This window comes from Leptosomus discolor, chromosome 5 (genome assembly GCF_034619465.1).
Source record: "Leptosomus discolor isolate bLepDis1 chromosome 5, bLepDis1.hap2, whole genome shotgun sequence".
NCBI lineage: Eukaryota > Metazoa > Chordata > Aves > Leptosomiformes > Leptosomidae > Leptosomus > Leptosomus discolor.
In genome coordinates this window covers 25966286-25977450 of record NC_141395.1, presented here as the reverse complement: position 1 = coordinate 25977450, position 11165 = coordinate 25966286, and the positions used below count along the sequence as shown (strand labels likewise).

The 11165-nt window shown below is 43.2% G+C and overlaps 1 protein-coding gene across 1 annotated transcript; it reads left to right on the top strand.

Moving 5' to 3' along the window:
• Positions 1-828: 828 nt before the first annotated feature.
• On the top strand, positions 829-2131 carry LOC147415470 (uncharacterized). The gene is given in 6 exon segments (XM_086465970.1): positions 829-950; positions 1065-1284; positions 1286-1321; positions 1323-1440; positions 1620-1725; positions 2092-2131. Coding segments are annotated over 6 exon segments (642 nt in total).
• The last annotated feature ends 9034 nt before the right edge of the window (positions 2132-11165 follow it).

Here is an 11165-nt window from a genome sequence, read left to right as displayed (position 1 = left end):
TGAGATTTTAATCTTTGAGCTGGTATTATTCTACAAGTTAATCATCTGGAGAACAGAAAATCTGCTAGGAATGCAATTACACGTACTAGTTCCATTAAAATTGAGCTGATATAGTTAATTGTAGTCCTAAAATAGCTATTTCCTTACACCTTCCCGAAGCATTTTTTTTTCCCTCTACTGAGTTAGAGTCTATTTAAGGAATACTTTTCACTTAAACTCTCTAATAAGATTTGTGAATACTTCTGTTCTGTTACATTAGCCCATCCAAGTTGCACTGCAGTTGCTGTTCGACCTTGGATTCCTAATTCACTCTGAGATGTACAGCAAGGTCTTTTGTTTCAGTTACTATTAGTCCACAGTATCTGCATTGCTGAAGCTTTTGGGAATATCAACAATGTAGCCTCGCAGCACGCTAAAGCAGCTATAAAATAAAATGAAATCATGGGCCAATGGCAAAACCCGCGTCAGAGGGTCTTTTTAAGCACCAGCACTTCTGGCAAACAGATGATTTCCAAACAACTGTTTTAACAAACCATACATATTCCAAGTATTTGCAAGGGGTTTGCAGCACTGCCTGCAAATGAGGAATACAGGCCATTCCTGCTTTTTTTTTTTTTTTGGACAGACAGAACGAAAACAAAAACGTATCCTAAGAGTGCATCAACTTAGTAATATCTACATGATACGAATGAATCTACAATTCATTCTCACAGACCAGTCAGTTCATTGGGGCATTTTAAACGGTTCTGCATGGAAGGCGGAGGGAAACGCCACCTCGGGAAGCCACAACCGAGCTGCTGGGCCGGGGCTGACACCGGCGCATCGCAGATGCGGTTACGTAACCCCGGCCCCAGGTCCGGATGCTCCGGCTTCGCCCCGGGGCCGGCGGCGGCAGCCACCGCCGCACCAGGCCACAGCCCCCGCCCCGGGCCCGCCGCCGCCGCGCCCCGGCCCGCTCCCGCCTCCCACGGCGGCACCGCCGCGCCCCGCCGCCCACCCCGGCACCCCGCCGCGCAGCCCCGCCGCGGGGCCCGGTGCCGCCGAGCCTCGGCTCCGCCGCGCAGCGCCACCCAACCCGCTGCTCCCTTGCACGGCCTGTCCCCGCCGCTCCGGTCCCCCGCGCCGCCGCTCAGCGCCCACCTCCTCGCCGGGATCCGCGGCGCATCCCCGCTGCGGCCCGGGCGGCTGCGCCCCGCCGCTCCCCGCTCCCGCCCGCCGCAGCTCCCCGCCCGTCTGACGGAGGGGGAGAGGGAGGGGGCGGGCAGCCGCGCCGCTGCCGCCGCCGCCGCAGCCCCACCGCGCCGCCCCCCGCCCCCGCCCGCCGGCCAAGGTGCCCGCCGCGCCGGCCGGCACCCACCTGCGGCGGGCGGCCGCTGCCGGGGGGGCCGCCCCGCGCCTGCCCCCGCCACGCCGGCGGCAGCGGGCCGGGCCCGGTGACAGGTACCGCGCAGCCGAGCCGGGCTGAGCGGAGGGGCCGGCGGCGCCGGGGTGTACCTGCCGAGCGCGGCTGCGGCCCTCTGCGCCCAGCGGTGGGGCGGCGCCGGGGCCCGGTACGGCCCAGCTCGGCCCGGCACAGCTCGGCTCTGCACGGCACGGCTTCTCACCAGCCGCTCCCGCAGCCGGCTCCGGTGCGCGAAGCCGAGCCGGGAGTCAAGTTGATGCCGGCGTGTCGAAGAAACGGAGCAGCGGCAGGGACCGAGTATCGGGCTTCGGTCATGAGATCAGGTCTAAAATTAAACTGGAAAGCATGTGCGCAGCAACGGGGATGTGCTCAAGCAAGAGGGACCTCCGTGCCGTGGGTGGGAGGGTGGTGTCAGACAAAGGGATGCGCTGAGGGACCCGGGTGCAAGGAGCGCTGGGCTGGCAGCAGCCGCCGTGGGGGCCTCCCCCCGCACCGGCCTGGTGACTGCCCACCGCTGCACTGTCGCCCTCCCCGCAGCTTCCACCGCGTTACCTGATTTGGTCTTTGTCATCCGATAACGGGAGGTTGTTGAAAAAAATCACACTACATACTCTTGAAAACTGCCAGAGAAGTTACTCTCTTATTTTAATCTATATTAGCTTTGTTCTTTCTTTTTTTTTTCTTTGTAGATCCTCCATCACAGCTTTCATGACATCCTTGATGGCTTAGACACACCATTGGAAATGGGAAGCTAGAGAAGCTACTGAGTGGCACAGGCCAGCCGGCTGTGGAGGAGACAGGTTGCAGACTCACCAGTCTGGTTAATGACTCGCCTCTGGCACCCTGGTCCTTCTAGTAGAGCCTGGTCACTCCTTGTCCCCAGGGCTGGCGTGCTGCCCTGTCCTGCGGGAATGGCTCTGAGGCCTCTCTTAGCAAGCTGGACTCCTCGTGGCTATCCTATTTAAATCCTCCAGCTTAGCCCAGCTGTCTGGTTTGTGGTAACAAGATGGGTAATATATTTTGTCATCCAAGAAAATCAATTGAAATCCCTGGAGAACTAGATGCCACTGCCAGCACATTTCAATAAGAGAAGGGGAGGAAATGGCAAGTTCCTTGGTAAAATTACAGAGGTTTACGGGATTCTAGAAATGTAGTTATTGAGCCTACACTATTCATTAAGCAAAGACAAAGTCTGCGTGATGCTGGTTTTTATTTTCCCCATTTCTCAAACTGGCAGTTCCAGATTTGGCAGCACTGTTGTGCAGCAAAGGATCATTTGGGGGACCCTGGCATACAAAAAGCCATGGCTGTTTTCCTATCAAAGCAGTGACCTCCAGAGAAGGTTTCCTTGACACAGTATTTTTAGTGTAACCTCTAGGACAAGCTTCTCAGAAAAAAAATGCTTTATTCTCTCAAACCTGCAAGTCTCATTCTGAATGTGGTTAAATGAAGTTAGGGAATTAATTAACAGATTTTATTATTTTCTGAGTTCAGTTTCCAAGAGTTGAAGCAGGAAAAACATTAAGCAGGATTTTGGGAGGTGTCAGAGTAAGTTTTCATATAAAATCCACAGAAAAATTAACAAGCTACATATATTATGGAAAGGTTAATAATATCAGGAATGTAGTCACTTATTTTTCTCCTAAAAGAAATAAGTAACAGGGCAAGGAGATAAAGGACACAACTCTTAATCGTGACTTAAGGACACTATTCAACAACATCATTGTTCATTTCAGTCAAGAGGTCACTCAACATCAGCGACCTGATGAAAAAGCAAACCATGGATAGAAAGCAATTTCAGAAAGCTGTTGTTAATTAACTGCCTTCATTCTGAACAACTTACTCTTTAACATTCTCTAATAATCTTGGCTATGCTACAGAGATTTATTTAAGCTTTTTTACTAATTTGCCTAGATATAAACCAAAGAGAAACAAACATGTAGAAAGGCAGTTTAAATATCTTGTTTGAATGATAAAATTATGTTACATAGATGGTGGATGACAAAATGCTAGTAAAGTATATGCACACAGACATGCTCCTGATCTTCTAAGTGCTTATCTACATAAAGCTTTAGTCCTGAAATAAGCCATCATTTGGATAGATTCATATGGACTTTTTTTGGATAATTATGGAAGATTATAACCACATCACTTCAGAGACACTGGCAAAAAAATGTTGATGTAAGCTCACCCTATGTAGTCTTAGATAAGCTTTTTGAAAATCACTGCGGTTGTTACCTAATGACATGAGAACTTTTGTCACTGATTTTTAGCCACCAGGAGCAAAGTTTTGAACATCTTGATGAAATGTTGAGGTAATAATAAACACAGGAGAGGAGCTATATTCTATATTGTCCGTCCAAGAACTTGACTGTTCTTCTCAAATTTAGTCTCATTAATAATTACGAGGCATCTTCTCCAAAAGAAAGCTGCAAAACATAGTTCAATTCTCCATGCAAAGAGTAAAACCTCCCCAGGTTAAAACATAGAATTCTTTCCACAATTCTTGGCAATACACAAATGCCTTTAAAATATCCCATTCTTTAATTCAGGCAGCAGGGAAGTTTACTAAATATATATGAAATGCTTGCTTACCACTCATACACTGAGGATAAGATCTACAGGCATTGAAAATATTAAAATATTAAAATTACAGAATCTTAAGAAAGTATTTTTATTTTCTCCTGTCGTAGCAATATTATTGTTTCTTTGCTGCCATTTATCGTTAGGGTTTGTGTGTGTTTGGAAAAATAGTACCCTTAGGCAAGGCATAGGTAGCAGACACATGTTTTTATTACAGATTTTTGTAAATTACACCTTGTCTTTTTTGCAAATTAATTCAAATTATGCAAAACTGTGAGAGTACAGCAGTAGTAACCAGTGAACTGGAAATGGTTTGAAAAACAAGCATGAAGTAGAGCACCAAAAAGAATTAAAGAGCGTCTGATAATAAAACAAATTAGGCAGAGGGAGGATTCACGAGGCAGGGAGAGGCTCATGGCAGGTGTGTGCCGTAAAGGCAGCAAAAGGCAAGCGCCAGCAAGATGGAAACTGGATGTGCCCTAGAGCATGAGAGTGCCAGAAGACTGAAGAGCCATCTCCAAGAACCAGAAAGCACAGGTGTCAACAGGACCAACATCAGGTAACACCATTCTGAGTAGGAAACCAGATCCATGTCCTCTTTCACAGGTACTGACCACCCAACACAACATTATTTACTCTCCTTTGAGTCCTCCTTAGGACTGAATTACTTAGAATACTTCTGGCTGAGCACTGTTGCACCCGAATAGCCTAAAATTACTTGTGTGAGGAGCAAAGATCTTCAGTTTCTTGATGATGCAAAACTCCTCATGGTAAGCAAAACAAAAGCTGTCTCTGAGCAGTTGTAGAAAGATACGACAATAGTGAGTGACAGGGCAATGAGTCAGCAGCTGAAAGTCTATGTCAATAACTGCAAACTAATGTAAACAGTAATGAAAATAACCCTAACTAAACATACATAATAATGGGCTCTAAATTAGTCTTTATCATTTGGAGTCATTGCGAGCAGTTTTCTGCAAACATTAGCTTGCTACTCAGCAGTAGTTCAAAAGGCAAACAATGTAAGAAATTACTCCAGAAGGAGCCGAGGACAAAGCAAAAGAGCTCGTTACACCCCTATGTAAATCTCTTGTGCACTTGAGTGCTGTGTACAGTTTGGTTCCTTCATATGAAAATGTGGAACTAGAAAATACATGTACATGGCTAAAAATATACGCAGCGGTATGGGAATACATCTGTGTGAGGAGCTAATTTCTAGCTGGAGAACAGACTGAGAAAAGAATGTCTTCTGATCTATAAAATCCTGAATGATACATAGGAGGCGAACAGGAAACGATCATGCACTATTTTCCATCACACAAGCAGCATCTCTAGGTATGAAAGCATACTCCTGCCTTTCCCTGGGCATAAAAATCTGACTCTTAGTTCTGGATCTTCCTGTTTGGGTGTTTTTCCACTCCCCTGAAGACAATTTGGAAAAACTGATTTTTTGATCTTCTCAACATTTTGCTCTTCAGTTTCAGTAGTGATATTCCACACACACTGCTCTACTCACTTTAGCACCACTTTTTGCTCTCCTTTATACAAGGCTGGGGCAGTACATAGCAAGAGAAATCCTGAAGTGTAACAACATAAGATACACGTAAAATATCATGAAAATACTTCCCATATTAATAGATCATCACAGGAATAAGATCTAAACCATTCTTGGACATCCTGGAAGAGAAAGGGATAATGATTTCTTTTCATTGAAGAAACTGGAAAGGGAAGTAGAAACTTGCAGAGATGCTCTAAAGCTCAAATGACAGGTAAACACCTTACATAGAACTCTTAATAATTGTAGTCATCTATTAAGAATATCCCTATTAAATACAAGAAACTAGAAATCTGAAAAGCAAATCTGAAATGCAATTTGTCAGAACTCCAAGAATCCCTGAAGACAAACATATGATAAATCAGCTGGAGTGGTTCAACCTCACATAAACAAAATCTGTATGGCAATGCTCTGTATAGCTAGCTATCTCCACTCTAAGATATGGAAAAAGAGTTTGTTTCATACTTTATTTTGGCAATGGATAGTAGTCCCATGGCCTCATCTTCAGCAGAATGCATAGGATTTCTTTACTGTGTAAACTGCAAAACCAAAGCAGTATAAACACTTTAAGCTATGCATTTTAAACAATAAGAAAGAAATCTCTGGTTGGAAGGGTTGTTACTACAACCCTTACAGCCCTGCTGGCTATTACCAGCACACTAGTTTTTATTCTAAACTAAGTTCTTTCAAACTTCAGTATTTAAAAGACTTTTCCATCAATACTCCCCCTAGAATAGCTTTAAAAAAGGGTCACAGTGGTCCAGTTTCCTCTGCACTCTGAAAACTACCCAATTTACTTTTCCAAAGCAACAACAGAGTTTACCCAGTTTCAAACCGTTTCAGATGATGTCCAGGATAAAACTCCAAACATGTTGTTATATACTGGCATTGTGGCCATCTTTATATCCTCGTCCTTTAAACAGGCAAAAGAAAAACCTCCTGTGATATCTGTGTATGGATAACCTGCGTCCAAAACTCTGGCAATAAGTAGCTGGTACGTCGTCACAAAGAAAGGCAGCAAATTTTAGTGTTCCCCAGCATTATTATAATAGAAGGGAACTCTGAATAGAAGTGAATTCTGTGGAGTTGATTAAAAGTTAAAAATGTCAGTGGGTCAAGGCATACAGTGCATGTTTTCACATGCCTTTGATTTTGTTTTGCTGATGAAATGTAACTTCACTCCTGCTATCCTTAGATGTAACAGACACATTAGGAGGGGGATTTAGTGTGCCCAGGATGAGGACAATCAAAATTCTGATACTTAAAATAACTTTCAGCAATCTTGCAATTTTGTTTGTGAAGTTACTTATTATTTCAATTGCAGAAAATATTTCCAGCATATATTTGCATTTCCAGTAGAGTTTTGACAACCACATACCTGAATGCATTCTGTTAACACTGTCCTGTATTTCTTAAAATGACATCTGAAAAAGTTACTCATTAGCACTTTCCAAAGAAAGACCTCAGTCAGAAGAGTTGGAAAAATTCCCAGGGTATCATGCTCAAGATTTGTAAACACTTTCTCTAAATATAGAGTAGGGTCTGGTCAGCAGTTAACTCTTCAGTGTTAGTAAGATGCTGCAGACACTGTGGGTTAACATTATATTTGAACACTTCACACTTCATGTTGGGTGAAGCCCCACCTTCCCAAGCCCCACAGAGTCTGCAGACTTTCAAGAAAAATTCATAATAAGAGAGTTAAGGATTGGAGCAGGCAGATGCATATTGCTAACATAGATGAAATAAAAGTCTTGTATCAATATTTAGTTAATCTGGCAGTGCCATGTATAGTTCAAAACAACAGCCCCACCATCTATGAGATATGTGGACTGTACAGTACTGAAGTGTGCTTTTCAAGCTGTGATTTCCCATGTTTAGAAAGCACCAAGGCCATAAAGCCCATCATCCCTCCAAGCAGCTCCTCTTAAAGCTTCCTTTAAAGCATTTATAACCAAGCAGAGTGAGCAGCTGAACCATGTTTTGCGTTATGTTCAGCTGCACACTTCCCTTCACACTCATACCCAGCAGAGTGGCTTGATGCAGAGCTGCCTCCTTTTGTCTCCACAGCTTCAGCTACCAGAGCTGTCTGAAGCGTCTGGAACCACCTGGAATATTTTGAGTGTGATACAGCATCAGGCTATGTGCAGGAGGCCTGATTCTGCCTGTAACCCAAGCCTCTGCTGCTGTGCTTGTCCCTGCCAAAAGCAGAAGCTGTGGATAAGTGACCTGATGCGAATTTGTGCTGTAAGTTGTTCAGTGAACTCAAGACAACTGCAGCTGGGGGTGGGCTGCCAGCACAAGGAGGAGGAACAGAACCACCACACAGCAGAGGGACGAAGGAGAAAAGATCAAGGAGCTCAACAGAAAGCACATATTTGAGTAACAGATATTGCCTAAAAAATAATCTTGGTGCCATAATATTCATGTGCATATGAAATGTGCATGGTGCACGACAATCAGTGTATTTCGAAACAAAGGAGAAATGACAGAAAAGTGACGTTACTACAGACTGGTGTAAGGGCTTCTGTCGTTCATTTGTGATATAGGCATCCATCCAAAAGACTGCAATTCCCTACACAAAACCTAATCTTAAAGCATTTGCCTTCCAGAACACCACAGTCCCCTCAGTCTTTTCTGTCTTAAGATACAAATAATTTGGATAAGCCTGCGTTTCCCAATATCTGGATTGACTTTTCCTCACGAACACCCTCATGCCTTATGCCTTATTAGACTGTTTCCTATTCTGTTGTCTCAAAATCAGAACTCCTTTTTTATCATCTTCCTTATTTTTCCTTTGTTTTTTTCCTCTTTCCTCTGGTTCTCTTCCTTGTTTCTGCTCATTATATCACTTAATCTTTCACAGGGAAACTGCAAAAATTCCAAGAAATGGTATAAAGCGTTGTGGCGCTTTCAGGTGTCTTACAGAAAATGTTCATACTGGGCACGATAATTTTAAAATTCTTTAGCTAATCCTGCATTTGCAAAACTATGAAAAGCCTCAAACAGCAAGAAAAAAAATCAGAAAGAGACATGTGAGACTTGTGCAAGCAAAAATAGATCACTTGTATTTCAAAACTAAGAGGCTATGAAGAAATGGTTTAAAAAATAATTCAGAGAAAGGATTCAAGTTAAACTACATTCTGACTTCTCTCAATTACTTTAAATTCATTACTTTAATTACTTTGAAATTTTTAATTATTAAACCATAATTATTACATTATATTAAAGTATATTATATAATGTGTTTGAAATTGATACACTTGAGATGATCATCTATCTGTGGAAAAAAATCCACAACCTTTTGGTTAAGAAATTCTCTATATAGGTCGATTGCCTTAGAAGCGGGTTAAAATTCTCAAAAGCAGCATCAATTTTGAATTGCAGCCTCCACCCGCACATCCAGAAGACCAGTGACCTCTGCTGGAACAGGGGGGATTGCCACGCCACGCTGCAGGCTCCTGCATCACCCTTTGTCCATTTGCTATCATGACGGTAAGTGAACTTGGCATCCTTAACCTTCCTCCTTTCATTTATAATTGTTTCTCCAATTTATTTTGGAGAAAATTTACCAGTGCAACTACAGTTCAAATCGGGATATCCTCTGAAAAACTTGAGAAGAATCTTTGACAAAGTTTTAAGTGAATGTCTAACAAATAAAGATAGAAAGCTTAGAAAGATGGTACAGCAAGTAGTTTTCCTGAACTGGAGCTGTCCACATAATTGCATGCCGGTTTCACCTTCAACAGCTTCCACTTACACATAATTATTCTTTCTTCTGTCTCACACTTACTGCTACAGTAACTGAAAGAGTGAAGGTGCCTGGCATTGCAGACATCAGACTGCATTTCCGTAGACAGAGCAGAAATGACACGACAGTGTTTCCTGGGTCAGAAAACGGACCATTAACAGGAAGGAGGAAGCAGGATGCAAAGGAAATTTAATTCTACTGGGCAGCATAAACCGGTCTCTGCCCCCATGTGAGGTACTCTAGCAGTGGTTTGTACAACCAAAGTAAAAGGCCTCGGGCAGGAGCCCCAAGACCCAGCAAAGGTCTTGCAAGCACTGACTCTCAGATCACATTCAGGATGCGCAGCCCTCTTGAGAACAGCCTTTTTTCACTTAATGATCAGAAACACTCTAATGTAGGCATTCAGGCAACATAAGCAAATTAGTATCTTTTTCCAGTTACACAAGCAAAAGGCTCCTCTGCTGACCAAGCAGTTATGAATCAACAAATGGATAAAATAATTTCTACTGGACATCAATTAGCATAATTTATGAAATCTGTATAATGTGTCTTTCAAAAGGTACAACAGCCCCATTCAGTGCCAACAGAAACCATGGCTGATGAACACTGCTGAAATACAAGTCACTTACACATAAGCATGCCAAGATCTACCTACCAGCATTAAAATACTAATGCTGCAATGAAACACACAAAAAACCCTATACAGTTTGGGCCAATTTACTAATCACCAGGAAAAGGAACATAAGTGACAGTTTTTTCCAGTACAGGAACCTAATGCTCATCCTTACAGCAGACAGAGTTTTTACTTACCAATGAAAGGACCTAGAAAAGCAGCATGCCACTTATCAATAGCGCTATACAACAAATTACACAGTGTGATATCATATCAAATCAAAAATGCTGGGGGACTTTAAAATAGCAAACTGTATTTACACAAATTGGTATTTAGCTAGAAATGCACAGAACTCCAGAGAACAATAATGATTTTGCTTTTAAGGATCTTCTACAAAAATGTTACCAGAACACTACAAACGACTCTACATGAGTCACCTCATAGACTGATTCAACAATGACTAAAAGCGAAAGATACTGTCTGCTTGCACAGTTGCTTCTTAGGGTATCTTGAAGTCTCAGTACTGAAAATCGGGACATTTCTTTCCTCTGAGTACCAGCCCAATTCTCTCCTGTTCAAGATCTGACCAAACAAGCAGGCAAGAAAGTTCCGTAGCCTGAAGCAGGACTACATACAGAGCCCTGATCTTCCATGCCCAGGGCAGTGCAGTGGCCCGCTATTCCCATGGACATGCAGCAATAAAGACAGGATTGAGAGAACAATTGGAAAATACCACTGTTCTGTCTACTTTGTAACATCACTTCAGGTTGTAAAGGGTATCTTTAAACCCTCTGCGTGTGCTGAATACTCCCTCAAGCAGCTGCTAAGATCATTCTAACACGATCTTTCTTTCCCATCTTGGATTGCCAGGCTCAGACACCACTCAATTCATTTTTGAGTGTTTACACTCCTGGGAATGTTTACATCGCTGAAACACACAGGGATACACCTTCAGAGCCACAGAAGACTGGGGATCTTAATATAGGAGAGACTTGTCAAAAAAGTCAAATCAAACATGCAAATGCAGTTTTTATTTTTTTAACTGAGTATAGAGAGATTCTCAGCATTTCACCTGGCACCTAAATAACATAACCACCGTTATCCTGTGCTTTAAAGCACTCGCTTGTAAACACAAAAGTCAGTAAAGATCCACACATACACTGAAGAGATGCTTGTGCCAGTACAGTACCTCACCCCTTCTAGCCCATGTTTTAGCTTACTCCTAACAAGCAATTACACTGCACCATACACGTTCAGTGGCGTGTCA